The following is a 14818-nucleotide window of genomic DNA, read 5'->3' on the forward strand; positions in this document are numbered from 1 at the left end:
GATGAAAGATTAACAGGTCTGCAGATCTGTTTTGATGAACGAGGATGATCGTCTGATTGAAGCTTCTAAACTTATGACTACTGACAGTTTTAACCCACAACTTATGACTATTTGCAGTTTTTACCCTAAACACTAATGAATAATTTTTTGCTTTTTCTATTATTTCTTGTATCTGCGACCGCTTTAAATGGTCGCAACTTTTGTTTTTTATTATATTTCTCGTATTTGTGACCGTTTTATACGGTCGCAACTTTTGTTTTTTTTTGTTTTTTTTTTTTGTTTTTTTTATTTGCGATTGCTTTAAACGGTCGTAAATTTTGCTATTTTATATTTTTCTCGTATTTGTGACTGTTTTCCGACCACAAAAATTCGGTCACAAAATTTGCGACCTTATTGCGATCAAATCTGGATTGGTCTTTAATTTTGCGATTGTTTTGGTTTTAGTCACAAATCGGTCGCTAATTTTGCGACCGTCTTATGTTAGTCGCAAAATTTGGTCGCAATTGCCTAGTTTTCTAGTAGTGACATAGTTTAGCTAATAGATGTAGATAGAGTGATAGTGAAGGTAGGTCATGAGGTATAGGACGTAGAGAGAAATGTTGAATTTAATATGGTTTTACTAGAATAGAAACGATCTTCTAAACTTCCAGTGTGCAAATTTGTTGGTTACACACTCAAGTTTTTGAAAGTTACATGTTATTTTGCGTACCTATATAGATTTTTTTATTCAAATTAACGATGTAGTTCATTATAAATATTCATGAAAACAAACGTAAGTGTGTAGAAAAAATAAAATATATAACCAAACAAAATACTCATATTTTGACAATTTTGAATCTTAACATTTATTTGCTGAAATGTTAGCATCTGACACTGATAGATGGCCCCTTTGTAAAACCAAAAAAAAAAAAAAAAAAGGTGTTGTGGGTAAAAATTACGTTAAACTTGTCATGGTGGGGTGTGCTCTCTGATATTTCCAATTTGTGCTTCCTGTAATTCTTAAATGGTCCCGTACACAAGCCATCTTTTTGCCCCTTCATCATTACGATTTGAGAACATGGTTCTCTGAGGACATCAATTACTCTTGAGGAAATAAAGAAAGATATTAGAGAATATTCTATGTAAAATGTCATAGAAAAGGCCTAGTAGAATGCACCTGTTGGCTGTTTATATTAATAATATAAAAAAAAGCCTCTCAAACATGTAAATATTGTGTTGAAATACATAAAAAGAATGTAATATTTTCAGCAACATAAGTTCAAACTCGATCTGAATTCCAGATAATGTCTAATTTTTCCTTGTACCTCAAATATGAATTGTAATGTTTAACGTTCTAGCAAATTTGACGTTTATGGCACTCACTTGTAGTTGTTGTTACGTATATAATAAAATATTATTATTTATATTTTCACAAATTTTATGAAATTGTTTTCAATATATCTTTTTCAAGCTTTTGTTTTCTCGACTACCAAGCATTCCTTCTGAAGAAACATTATAATTTCTCTTGCTTAACTATCACCTTCATTGTGATCCCCCTCTGGTTCTCTGCTCATTTTATGATATTCTCATCTTTTTTACTTACTATTTACTAACTTCTTCTTGATATCTGTAACCTATAACCCCTTCATAAATCTGTTAATAATAAAATAATTTAAAGTAAAACCTTTCTTTTCTGGTCTTCTCTTACATAAAGCTATCCTTTTCTCCAATTCTTCGTCAAACCTCAAACCTAACCTACTGCAAGTCTACTACTGATAAAGCCTACACACTCTTTACTACTGATAAACCCTTCTCTCTCTCTCTCTCTGAAAGACAATGCAAAAGGTTAATCATAAGGCACTCATGATATAATCACAACTCAAAAACCTTTCTTAAACACACGTACCATCCAATCTGTCTTCTTTCATTATATCTTTTGTTAAAAACTCATTTCAACTCCATGTTTCTGGCCTCAAGAACTACCTCAATGAAAACAACTTTGCCTGATCTATCCTTACAGATCAGTCCACCGGTTTCCGATCGTATCAACATCTCAAACTGCAGCTCACCCACCACTGATTCCAACAGCAGCTGTAGCGATTTAAGCCATGAAAATGGTATAAACGTGTTCAACCAACAGTATTACCAGCCACCGGCTGTGGATGTGCGAGGGTTTGTTACCCATGGACTGCAGCTTGATCATCAGCCTCGGTTGAGCTTGGGGATCGAGAATATGGGCGCTTTCGATCCAGCTCTCTCACATCATCCCATGATGCCTTTGCATCTACAAAGAAATAGTCTTCTTACGCAACATCAGTATGGAAATCAACATTATCTTCACCCTCAAAACTACTGCCATGAGTTTAAGAGGAGTTCCAGGATGGGTACCCGTGTTAGAAGGATCGTTCGGGCGCCTCGTATGCGATGGACTTCGACGCTACACGCTCACTTTGTTCATGCAGTTCAACTCCTTGGTGGCCATGAAAGTATGTTTTGTTTCAAATTCAGATTCCATTTTTTTCTTTAATGTTGACTTTGTTAAACTTGTTCCAAGGAGTTAATTAAAAGTAATGTGGGGTTACTTTTTATAAAAATGTGACAGGAGCTACCCCTAAATCAGTGTTGGAGTTAATGAATGTGAAGGATCTAACTCTTGCTCACGTTAAGAGTCATCTACAGGTGTGTATCCTTCTTATCTAATTCATGTACAACATCACACCTTGAGTTGTCACAAAAGAACCTTTTTACATGCATCTTATCTTTTTTTTTTTTGTACAATCTGATTTCTGATCATGAAACTGTTGACATTTTGGTCAAAAAGTGGTGATATTATAAAAGAAAAATTATAGAAAGAAAAAGGGAAAAAGGAGAGCAGACATGCATGTCCCTCTAATACTTTATTAGATGTTAAAATTTGCTATGAAAGGGAAGGCAGTGGGGGGAGGACAAAACGGAAACTGAAAAGGGGAACATTTTTCTTGCAATTATTATTACTCATCACATGTTTGTGGGATATATTCATGCAGATGTATAGAACAGTGAAGAGCACTGACAAAGGAGCAGGTATAAATTTTGGATCTTTTCTTCTACAATGAAGATCATATATTTCAATTAATTGGTTATGATGTATAGTTTTATACTTTTATAAGCTACAGTCAATTGATTAGTGGTGTATGAATGTGTTTGTAGCTGGATTTGCGGACATGGATATGATAAATCCAAGGACTCCAAGGACATTACTTCAAATGGAGGGGGGTATGTCAACGTTTGATGAGAAAATGGATGATACTAACAACCCCAACCCACCGACTACACTACAAACATCCCCAAGGTTAGTGTGTGTGAGTGCCCCTGATGAGTACATATTTGCAGTTTACTCAGCAAGTTTTGTTCGCTTGTCTTATCTTCTTGGTTCATCATCATTACCTATTTGAACATATATCGGATATGATGCCAAATTGACTTAAAAACAGGCATCTAATAAGTGCATATCAGAAACACGCACATAAATGCATAGTGTTTGTTGGTTAATGAATATTGTGTTGAATGTTGATCTAGCAAGCATCTTGTCCTTCTTTGTTGACAGGAAAAATAAAAAATATATGGTAAATATCCTGCCGACTTTTAAGTAGTATTATTATTCTATATTAACATAACCAATACATTAATACTTATTTTGATTAAAATTTCTAGTTGTTTATATTTTAGAAGAATTATTCTTCTATATTAAAAACAACCAGGATGGCTTATCCAATGGATGTTGAATTGCCAATGTAAATGATCTCGAGGAAAAGAAAAGTCAAGGGAAATGGCACAAGTTTCTGAGTTATATTAGTAGGGTTAAAGGGTGTCATTTGGAGAACATTTATCCAAGTTTAGGGTATACTTTTATAAAACTGGGGTCAATATACTTTTTATTAAGACACACCTTTAAAATTCACATATTACTCGTGTTGTGAGATTTGAACCGGATTCACTTTGTAAGGATAAACACGTGATGCCACTAAAACAAGAGACCATTAACAAAATTAATATAGCTAATCTGAGGTAGATAGGGTATATAAGTTAGCTTCTATTTTTGTATGTACCGTACAGTTTTTTAAATGAGAGCTAGGTAGAACATTTAATGTAAAATTAGACATTAGCTTGCCTTTGTTGACCTAATAATTCTTGGACGGCAATTCATAACTATTAACTGTATCACCCCGACATACACATATGTTAACAGGTTTCATTAAATATGACTTAAAAAGTAGTAATTCCGTACTTTAATTTAAGTGTTTTAACACTTTAGTTTTCTCATTTTAAAGTGAAATTTTATCAGTCATGTAACAATAAACAAAAAAATATATACATCCATGTTTTGAATTCCATTTTGTTTTTACTTTCTGTGTTCTCTTCTTTCAAACAGACCAAATTCAGAGTTTTACCCCCATTGGTGCTTCTTGTCTGATATATAAACAGTTAACCTCTACATTGGATAATGGGCAAATTAAGTGTATAGATAGATATGAAGAACCTACCATGTGATTATTTGGAAGGGCAGGTTTCTATCACATGGTTATAAAGACAATTAGTGAAATAAGTCAATAACAATTAGGAAACATAAATGAGGATATGGCATTTTTCTAGATGGTATAAAGTTTTTTTATTCCATGTTATTATGGTTCTTTTCTTTCAAATTATACATGTATGTCCTATCATGCCCTCTCATTCATGTAATCTACATTTTTAAGCAGAGGAGCGTGGTCATTGTCAATGGAGTCATATGATTCAAGCTTCTCGAGTCAAGATTATACGACAAATTGTTCTACACTTGGAAGAACTGATATAATGGTATGAATATAAGAACTATTTTTATTCAGTTTGTGATACATACATAAGTAAATCTGTGTATATAAAAATATTATTAGTTATTATTAATGATTCATTTCTTGTTTTTGTGTAGGTAGATGAACATGAGACATCCTTACACCTGATTGAAGAACATAAAATGTTGGAGAATTGTAGTAGGATTAAGTCTCAAGTGTCATCAGGTATGTTACCGAATCTTGAGTTCACCCTCGGAAGGCCAAACTAGCAAGTGGACGACTGGATCCTCAAGCAGAAATGAATGTTGTTCTCCGTCTAATTTGTTTAATAACATATGAATGTTTATCTAAGCAGCGAAGAAGTGTTTAATGTTGCTTGGTGTGGCGGTTTATGTTAACCTTTAACAATTTTGTATGATGTAGCATGTAGAGGTGAAACTGGAGAGATGGAAGCAAACGATCTTCAGAATGAATTATATCTTAATTAACTTTCAAGATCTTAATTAGGTTAATTGTTTATTCACTTATTGTTTGTCTGAGCAATTGACTTTTCCAAAAATTGTGTTTGGTCTATGATTCTATGTTATTACCAACAAACCATCATGATCAAAAACATACATGAATAATGAATCAACACTTTTTCTTGTGAAATGTGAACGGTGGAAGTTATTGGATTGAACGATCAAACACAAGAGGCAATGAGAAGTCTATATATTCAGCACTGCAATTGAGATGCATAACGTTCAAATTGACTACTATTGCAAAACCACATGATATATGTGCTATTTCAAGGCCCTTAAATGCACATTATTTATTTCTTTTTTTTTTGTCTTGTATTTACTGTGGTTACTTCTTCACCAGAGTCTCTAGTACTTCCAACCAACCTAACCAGTAGTTTTGAAAATATACTCATGGTGGCAGATCTTCCTGTCTACCATGAAAAGGGCACATCTCAACCACAAATCAAAGAGATAGAGCTATAAAATGCAGCCCTGGTATAAAAGGTATCTAGCACTTACCCACATAAGGAAGAGGCTCATCCTACTCAGGTAAATGCTGATGTGATGATTGCAGAGGTGGCTTCCAATATTCCTACTGAACCCATTGGTTCACATGAAGACAATGGAAACATACTTAAGACCACCCTGCAGGCAATGGTCACTGAAATCCTCCATGCCTCTGAAGTATTAGATGGAAAAAATGTTAGAAGTCCTTGATACCAAGAAAAAGGGGCATCAAGAAGTGGTTTTGTGTCTTAAAAGCCACAGACACCGATTGAGATAACCACCTCTAGTGGGGGAGCAGATGAGTCCATTAATTTGGATGATGCCAAAGTTAAGCAATTTAAGGATTTGACGAAATAGTTGGGTGCTGCGAACTCTAAACTCAAGGAGTTGGTCACCAAAATGCCCAAGCTAAATTCCATCTTAAAGCAGAATGTACCCAAAAGTTGGCCTCCTCACAAAAGGAGCTTACATATATACTGAACACTCTTACTCCACAAAAGCCACCTGCCACAAAAAAGCCAAATTGTTGGTGAGGTTTTCGCCACCTCATCATTGTCAGCAGGGGAGCTCCACGATGTCTTTAAAGATACTATAGAACCCATGTTCAAATATTATCAAAATCAATTTCATGCCAAAGTATTTGGAGCTAATGCCCCTAGACTATGGTCTGGTTATAACACTTCATGTAAAGGCAGGGAACTATTGTTGCCAAAAAGGGGGGAGAAGAAAGATGATAAACCAAACATGATTCCTGATAGAGCTGTAGCTGCCAAAAAAAGAGTTGATGATGCAAGAGCCCTAGGAATGGTTGAAAACAGAAAGGGATATATATTGGTGATATGGATCATGTTGAAAGAATTGCAAAGTTCAAACAAGATTAGAGAGGATTAAATATTGCCTTAGTTACAGGTCAAATAAAGAGTTAAAGACTTGAAGAACATGCTACCAGGCAAGATGTCAAGATCACTAATAATATCAAAATTGATATGAGGCCCCCAATTGTTATATAAAAGACCAAGACACTTGCAAAGTTGGAAGCTAAAAGAAGAAAACCTCTTCAAGCTCAAGCAGTAGTTCATGCCTAAGGACAAACAGCTAGAGTCAAAGCTCAGATAGAGGGTCCTGGTCAAACAGCTGAAGTAAAAACTCAAACAGTTGACCAGGCAAAATTGATGGTTGTCAACCACTACCAACAACCAGATCATCCTCAAAAGCACAAACTGGTACAAAACCAATTGTTGCTAAAGCTACTGGTAAACTTCCTGGTACAAAACCAGTAGTTTCCCTCAAACTAGTAGTTCAAAGTAAACTAGAAGTTTCCAAGGAAACAACAAGTGCTCAATCTTCAAGAAAAAGGAAGCTGGTCATACAAGATGATTCTGAAGATTTCCCACCAACATCAATAGAGCCTATATCTTGAGTAGTCTTCACTTGGAATTCAAAGAAGAGCCTCCTCCTTCTCTGAATGTCACACCCCAACCGATGGCGGAAACATCGGAGTAAGACGAAAATGAGATTGCTCATTACTCATAACTCTAAATTGCGACAAGTATTTAAATAATAAATTTCATTTCATTACTAAAAGAATCAATTACATTGTTTGAAATCAAATAGAACAACTTGAAACAAAATAATTACATTACAACAAGTATATAAAGTCTAAATTGTGTTTCTAGGCATCCTACTAAGTTCCATGCATCATCAACATCATCATAAACCTGCAATATGTTTTAAAAGCATAGTTCAATACAAACGTATTGGTGAGTACACAAGTTTTAGATACATAGCACAAGTATAAAAGAATTTCTCAAATCCAACATGGCAACTTTGTATACAAGGTTGAACTAGCATGCATAACTAAAGGTCAAACCCAAGTGTCCACGAGAATAATGTGCATCCCTCGCCACCAAGGTGAACGAGACCGTTATGTATAATAATGTGCATCCCTCGACACTGAAGTAATCGAGACCGTAAAATGTTAACTTAACAATACCCCGTCGGGTGGTGTGCTACTCCTATAGCGCTATAATTGTTAAGGTGGGCTAGCTAATTTAATGACAAATAGCATGTATGTATTCTAGCATGAAACCTAAGTATAACAAATAGCATGTATGGTAGTTTGAGTAAATAAATATGTTTGTGTAAATTGTGTATTTTGATAAGTTAAACATGTTACACCCAAAAGTGTGTTTAAAGCGTAAAAGGGTCAAGTGTACTCACAATATTGCACACGCTTTCCGGTTATCCGTGAGTGACGAGTTGGTTGTGAATAGGGATTCAATGGTAAGGTTACATGATGTTTAGGAAGTGGTAAGATTTCGGGATGTAGAATTTAAAGTATCAAAAGTATGTATACAAAAGTATTATCTAGTTCTAAGTACTTATTTATGATACTATGTTATGTGGTTTCATAGGTCCCAAATTGCCCATTAGAATCAATAACAAATGACTTAGAATCTTAGATATAATGGCCTAAGTTTATGACGAATAATCATGACTTGATTACTATCAAAAAATCAGCCATGTTCTTATGTATATATATGTATTTATATAGTTATAATATCATCCCTAAACTAAGTCCAATCATAGATAACATGTAGTATCATGTAAGTCAAGCATGGAGGTTGAACCCTCATTGTATGATTCACCACTACACAAACCATCACTAGAATGGTTCGGAGGGTCATGAATAACAAGAATAAATCTAACTATTATGAGCTCAAGTGACCAAGTACTCTCTAACCCGGTGTGCCAACACATCATGAAAAGAATTAACTAAGTGAGGGAGGCTAGACGGGGCTAAGGTACTTTTATTCTAGTAAGTCACTTAAGTGTTTATACACAAGTCTCAAAATGGAGGAGTGGAGCTAGTTTTGAAAGCCTAAGCTCCCATTTTTCACACTTCACAAGTCACAAGTTCATCATATGAAAGATGATGACTTGTGCTTTGTTTCATCACTTGTTTTAACATGTATAAACAGAAATATAAGAGTTTTGAACTTATACTTTGATGGTAATCACCTCAACACAAACCCACAACCATAGACTTGGTTGTGAGCTTGGTGGGTATAAAATTCCACCAAGTTATTAACAAGAATATAAGCATACAAGAATATAAAAACAAAACAGAAAGTTTACACACTTTGGACCTCAAACATGGTGAGGTTTTACCCTAGATTACCCATGTAATCTTGTGAAAACCTTTCTAGAGGTTATCAAAGTGTTAAAGAAGAAGAAATGAGCAAGAAATGGTTGTAGAAGTGAGCTAGAATTCACTCAAAATGCCTTGAAGTTTCTGTCCAAATTCTAGAAATTGAGTGATTAGAGTGTGTTTTGAGAGTGATTAGATGGTGTGTAAAGTGGAAATAGAGTGTGAGAGGTGTTGGTTATATAGTGGATGGATTAGGGTTTGAGTTAGGTATAATTTAATGCAATTAGGTGAGTGTTAAAGGCCAAAGAAAGCACAAAACTGCCCAATCCACGAGCTGGGAAATACATTCTGCGGATTACAAGCCATGGCGGGCCGCGGAGGGAGAGGCCTTCAGCCGTCGCGGGGCGCGGCGCAATATGGCTGCGCAAACTCTTTCTTTTTTTTGTCAAGTTTAGTCCCTAGACTTTGGTATATGGCATATTATAAGGTGTTTTAGGTATATTTTAAGTATATAAACATAGTTTTAAGGATTGTAAATATAGAATAAAGTGTTTGCATGTATAAGACGTGTGAAGTTGCGTATTTTCAATAATTGTTCGTAGGATACGCATGTGTTCACAAGAATAACGAATGTGTATCGAGTATGTATAAGACTTGAATGTGAAACAAATATGATTTATCGAAGTATAATCTAAATAAGGTGATCAAGTTTTATTAAAATAATTATTGCGAATTACGAAACCAGAAGTGAAATACGAATATGATACGGATAAGTTTCCAAAAGTGAGAATGTAAGGTGATAATATGATACGGATAAGTTTCCAAAAGTGAGAATGTAAGGTGAACCTTCTAAATAAAGGAAGTTATGAAAACGCGAGCGTTACACTGAACTTCATTAAGTCACTTCAAAAGTTGCCACTTCTAAAGATTGATAATAAGCTGAACTATGATGAAAAATCAATGAAGATGGAAGAGAAAGCTCTCAAGGAATTCATGGAAAATCAAGGCAAGATATCATACAAAAAGGCCCAATAGGTCATGGATACGAGGATGAGAGAAATTAGGGCTTATGAACAACACCTGTTCCAAGAAATTCAAAAGCTCTCTCAAATTCCTCCATTCAAGAACCAATCAGTGGCTAACACTTCTAAACAAGAAAGCATAGAATGGCTCAAGAAGAATGTACCTTATATTGTGAAAATTTCTCTGTCTTTCAGAACTGGGATGTACAGAAACTTCTGGCGGAAGTTGCTAGGGTTAAGAAGATGCTAGTTGATCCAAGCATCAAGGTCACAACTCCAAATTGGAAGCTTGGCAATAGAAGAAATCCAACTCCAGAAAAGGCTACAAAGACCTTTAAAATGAAGCAGGAGCTTTATTCTTATGGATTGGGCTCCTAAAAGTTCAATTATAAGGTGGAAGGAATCTACTTTTTCAAAAGAGTACATAGATTACCAAGATGCAAGAAACAGAAATCCTTACAAATATCCACCAAGACCAAACTGGGAGAATACATAGATCTAGCTTGCTGAAAAGAAGGAGTCTTTTGCTATTCCATTCCGACCCCAGGAAATCTTCTCCTACAATTCAAAGATCATGGAAAACTACATTCTCACATGCCAACCGATGGCGGAAACATCGGAGTGAGACGAAAATGAGATTGCAAGAGACTTCATAACGACTATTTGCGACAAGTATTTAATAATCAAAATTTCATTTCATTTCTAAAGCGAAAAATAAATTGGTTGGAAACAAATTACAACATACTAAAACAAGCAAACAAAATACAAAACAAGTACTAAATTAAAGTGTGTTTCTAGTCGTCCTACTAGATTTCTTTCAACATCTCATCATCAAGTTCCTGCAATACATATTAAAGTACATGTCAACACATAAAGTATTGGTGAGCATACAAGTTTGATTTATTAGTATAAGTACAAAAACGGTTTAAATGAATCCACATGGCATAATCGTTATATCATAACAATACTAGCATGCATCTCCTGCTTGTCAACCCAAAGTTTCCCACTAGCGTAATCTTGTTATCGCAACGACAAGACCGTTTTTGTATGACTTAACATGACCTCACGAATACGGGCGGTGTATTACTCCTATAGCGTTACACATGTTAAGGGAGGCTTGTACGAAATTAATGACAAAGTACAGTGCAAATAAAGTTTCTAGCATGTATGAATTCTAGCATAACGTATTAAGCATGTATAACGGATTGTTTGTTCGTGTCAAGCATGTTTGTATGTGATTGTGTGAGTTTGATAAGTTATATGAATAGCACCCAAAGTGTCGAAAAATAAAAAAGGGGTCATGTACCCTCACGGTTTGCAAAGCTTTCCAAAGTAACGTGAGTTGATGAGTCATTAAGGGTGAAGCCCCAAAGTTACCCTACGTTGGGGAAACTTCTAAAATTATGTAACATTACTTTTTTTGTCATTCTCATATGTAAAATGAAAACTTATACGAGTTGTGAAAACTTAGAGAACCCGCCCTTACCAAAGGTTTTTTCAAAAAATATATTACCAAAAATCCCTAAGAAATCAACTTTCATTTACAGCAGCTGTAAATGCTGTAAAAATATGATGTCATAATCTTTTTACAGCAGCTCTAAGGGCCGAAAACACCACTTTGAATTTTTTTTACAGCCGTCTTTGTAACATTTTAATATAGAAGTTTTAAAAAAATGGGGCAAAACTCGCACGGGAAAATCGAGTTCTCTAAATTCTCACAACTCGTAAGAGTTTTCCTTTCATTAATAATTTATAATTACTTTACATTTGAGTTGACAAAATCCATAGAAGTAAATTTTATTTATTATGTCTAATATATGTTGCTATGGTAATTATAAAAAAATTGTAGGCACTTATACATGTGTAACACTATTTTAAGGCATGTGTAATAATTGCTTACAACTTTTATCATTTCTTTTTCTTTAGGACATGTAATATGCATGTTTTCTAAAATTTTAAGAATAAAATAGCAAACAACGCTTTGTGTTTTCTTATAAAAAAAAAAAAGCAAAACTGCCACGTTACATATGTAACATCCTCTGTTACATAAACATTGTTACATAAACTTGTATGTTTATATGTAGTAACAAAGCGTATTTATTTATTTTTTAAAAGTAATCCGCTCTTTTTTTCGCTCGTTAAAAAACATCTAAATTACATGCATTAATTTTTTTAAAAAGAAAACATTTTGTTTTCATATATATGTGTGTGTATGCTATGTATGTATATAGAATATATGTATCACATTACATATTCCGTTTTATAGATTTGCGATTTACCCATTCAGTTATTTTGGCACTGGACGTCCCCCAATTAAATATTGTCTGATTAGGAGAATTTAGAGTAAATTACACAAATTATCCTTTATTTATATACTAAATTACACGTTTTGTCATCTGTTTTTAAAAATCACGTAAAATGTCCTTTATATTGTAAATTTTTGTTTACTATTTGTCTTTTAAGCTAACTAATATTAACTTTCAGTTAACTTTAAGGTAATATTACATCAATTTGTCCAAAGAACATAATCTGAAGTTTATTTACGAAGGACATAACCTGTGATTTACTTAGGTTCTTTTCTTTTATTTTGTTTTTATTTTATTATATTTATCACTATTGTTTTATCTATTGCTTTAAAATTTTCTTAATTACATCAATTAACACACTTTTTTTATAAAATATGTGTAGGTCCCTTTTTGTCGGATGACGAACCTCAAACCTTGTTATACTAACCCACTAGCGAGTGCGGAATCCAAACTAGTAGGCAAACCGAGATTAAGCAAGTATAAACACAACACACAAGGGTTCACCGATTAACACAACTTGTATTAATGCAAATGAAGGTTCCGGTTACAAGCACAATGTTTACAAACCTAACTTGTAAACTCTCAAAGTGTGTGTGTGAGTTCTGGACAGAAAGCTCTCAAGAAGTTTCTCTCTCTTTCGGTGTGTGCACCTATGTGAACTCTCAGAACTAACTAACACAACACACTGCATGGGTATAAATACCCATACACAGCAGGTCATGTCCGAAGGATCCGATAGATGGTCCGAAGGATCATCTATCGAAGACAAAGTATTCGAAGGATAAGCAGGGACCTCGAAAGATCATCTTTCGAGGTCTAATCATTCGAAGCATATCTTTCGAGCACCTCGAAGGATCAACAGTATCCTTCGAGGCTATCCTTCGATTCAGACAAACATATCAAATATATTCCAACTGTTGGCCAAGTCAATCCGGAGGATGGTTGACTTGGTCAACTTACAGACTACCAAGGACATCGTTTACATCGTGACCGAATACAGACAAAGTACAGACACAAGTGCACCAACAAACTCCCCCTTGGCTGTAGCTTTGTCTTTATCTTCTATAGTTGTAGACTCGTCTCGAACTTTGACGGTCTTGGGTCTTCGAGTTCTCAAAACTCTGATGTCCTTTCAAGTCTTCAAAGTCGGAGGATCTTCAAAGTCTTCACGTCTTGAAAGCAGAGAGTGTATCAACAAACTACCCGTATCATGTAGGAAGTGTGTTGACAAACTCCCCCTTAACATAAGCTCCCCCTTGAGTTATGCTCGTGAAAAGACTTTATCTTTATGAAGTGAGATCCTTGTGGTGTTGATGATGGCCAGCGGCAACTCGATCATCTTCATCTTTTGAGCGCCTTCTCGTCGTGTCTTCATTCCAATGCTTGTCATCGACCATGTTCTCCTAGCCTTTAGAATCTGCACATGCAAGAAATCTAAACGCGTAATGAGAACAACTGCTTGGAATAGTATAAACAAATGACACACGAATGACCATGTCACAATCAAACACCGTCCGACAGTTTGAAAGTTTAATAAATTTATCAATTTTAAATTCTAACTTTCAAAATCTGCAAATTTTGACCGTTTATGAAGATTTAGTCAGTTCGGTTTTCAGTCAGGTTTCAGGTAACGAAGACTTGAGCTCCAACATCGTACGATCGAAAATAAAGCAGAAATAAAATCTTTTTGGCTTTTATAAAGTTTATATTAAAACACGGATTTTAGGCGTGTTTTTGAAATTAAAAGACAACAATTTAAAATCCTTTGAGTGTTATCAAACGACATCACCGCTAATGTCGTGCTGATATGCACCAAACGACGAAACTGTTTAAAAGAAAAACAATAAAAGTTAAGCAGTAAATAAATATATACAAACATTCTTTTTGTGAGTTTCGAGGGTAAGAGAATCATATCAGTGTACGGTCATGCCAAAACACTCTTGTTGTTCAGTTAGTTAACATTAAGATAAGCATTCTATAACAATTATCGGTATTGTTGTCCACTTAAGCTCAACTTATCAGATGTAATCATGTTTAGAGGATACGTTAATGTATGATTTATACTTACCGACCGGTGTTCATCCACATCACGACACATTCCCGTATCAAGGTATGCACGAGGGTTCATCTTACCGGTGAATATACCGATTATCATCTGTTTGACCGTATAAGCTGTGAGATACTCACTTATTTTGATTTGAAAACAAGCCCTATGTGATATAATCACTTATTGATGAGGAACTTGATTTTCGTATGCATGAGGGCACAGGTGCAAGTCCGTGAACAGGTCAGTACTTCCGTACAGCAGAGAGACGAACTTGACACCCGGATAAATGTGATATTTTTATCACTTATTTGTTTTGGACATGTGATTGTTTATCACTTATTGAGGTCGAATGCAGTATGTATTATGTACACGTATGTATAGTATCATGGAAGATCTAGACTTGCGTCCCCGTTATTTTTCGGTAAAAGATACAACCATGATACCCAGATGATAAGCAGCATAAAGACCGAATATCTCAGAACCTCGGCAATCTAT

General features: G+C 34.8%; 1 protein-coding gene across 2 annotated transcripts; it reads left to right on the plus strand.

Annotated features, from left to right (window-relative positions):
- Window positions 1-249: 249 nt before the first annotated feature.
- LOC110879518 (probable transcription factor KAN4) lies at window positions 250-5315 on the plus strand. Of its 2 annotated transcripts, none has more exons than XM_022127989.2 (6): window positions 250-2465; window positions 2582-2658; window positions 3006-3042; window positions 3169-3310; window positions 4716-4815; window positions 4928-5315. In XM_022127989.2, exons 1-6 carry the CDS (start codon window positions 1940-1942, stop codon window positions 5057-5059), a joined length of 1014 nt encoding a protein of 337 aa, XP_021983681.1. In that variant the 5' UTR covers window positions 250-1939; the 3' UTR covers window positions 5060-5315. The 2 variants fall into 2 exon arrangements, with proteins under 2 accessions (XP_021983681.1, XP_021983682.1); XM_022127990.2 differs by having other exon boundaries at window positions 4719-4815.
- Window positions 5316-14818: the final 9503 nt, after the last annotated feature.

This window comes from Helianthus annuus, chromosome 9, assembly GCF_002127325.2.
Source record: "Helianthus annuus cultivar XRQ/B chromosome 9, HanXRQr2.0-SUNRISE, whole genome shotgun sequence".
NCBI classification, from domain to species: Eukaryota; Viridiplantae; Streptophyta; class Magnoliopsida; order Asterales; family Asteraceae; genus Helianthus; species Helianthus annuus.

Excerpts from the sequence above, each read along its gene's own strand:
- LOC110879518 (XM_022127989.2), top strand. The coding sequence starts at position 1,940 with ATGTTTCTGGCCTCAAGAACTACCTCAATGAAAACAACTTTGCCTGAT. Across the intron at positions 3,043-3,168 it reads GAGCACTGACAAAGGAGCAG|CTGGATTTGCGGACATGGAT; the intron begins GTATAAATTTTG and ends ATGTGTTTGTAG. Across the intron at positions 3,311-4,715 it reads ACACTACAAACATCCCCAAG|CAGAGGAGCGTGGTCATTGT; the intron begins GTTAGTGTGTGT and ends TACATTTTTAAG.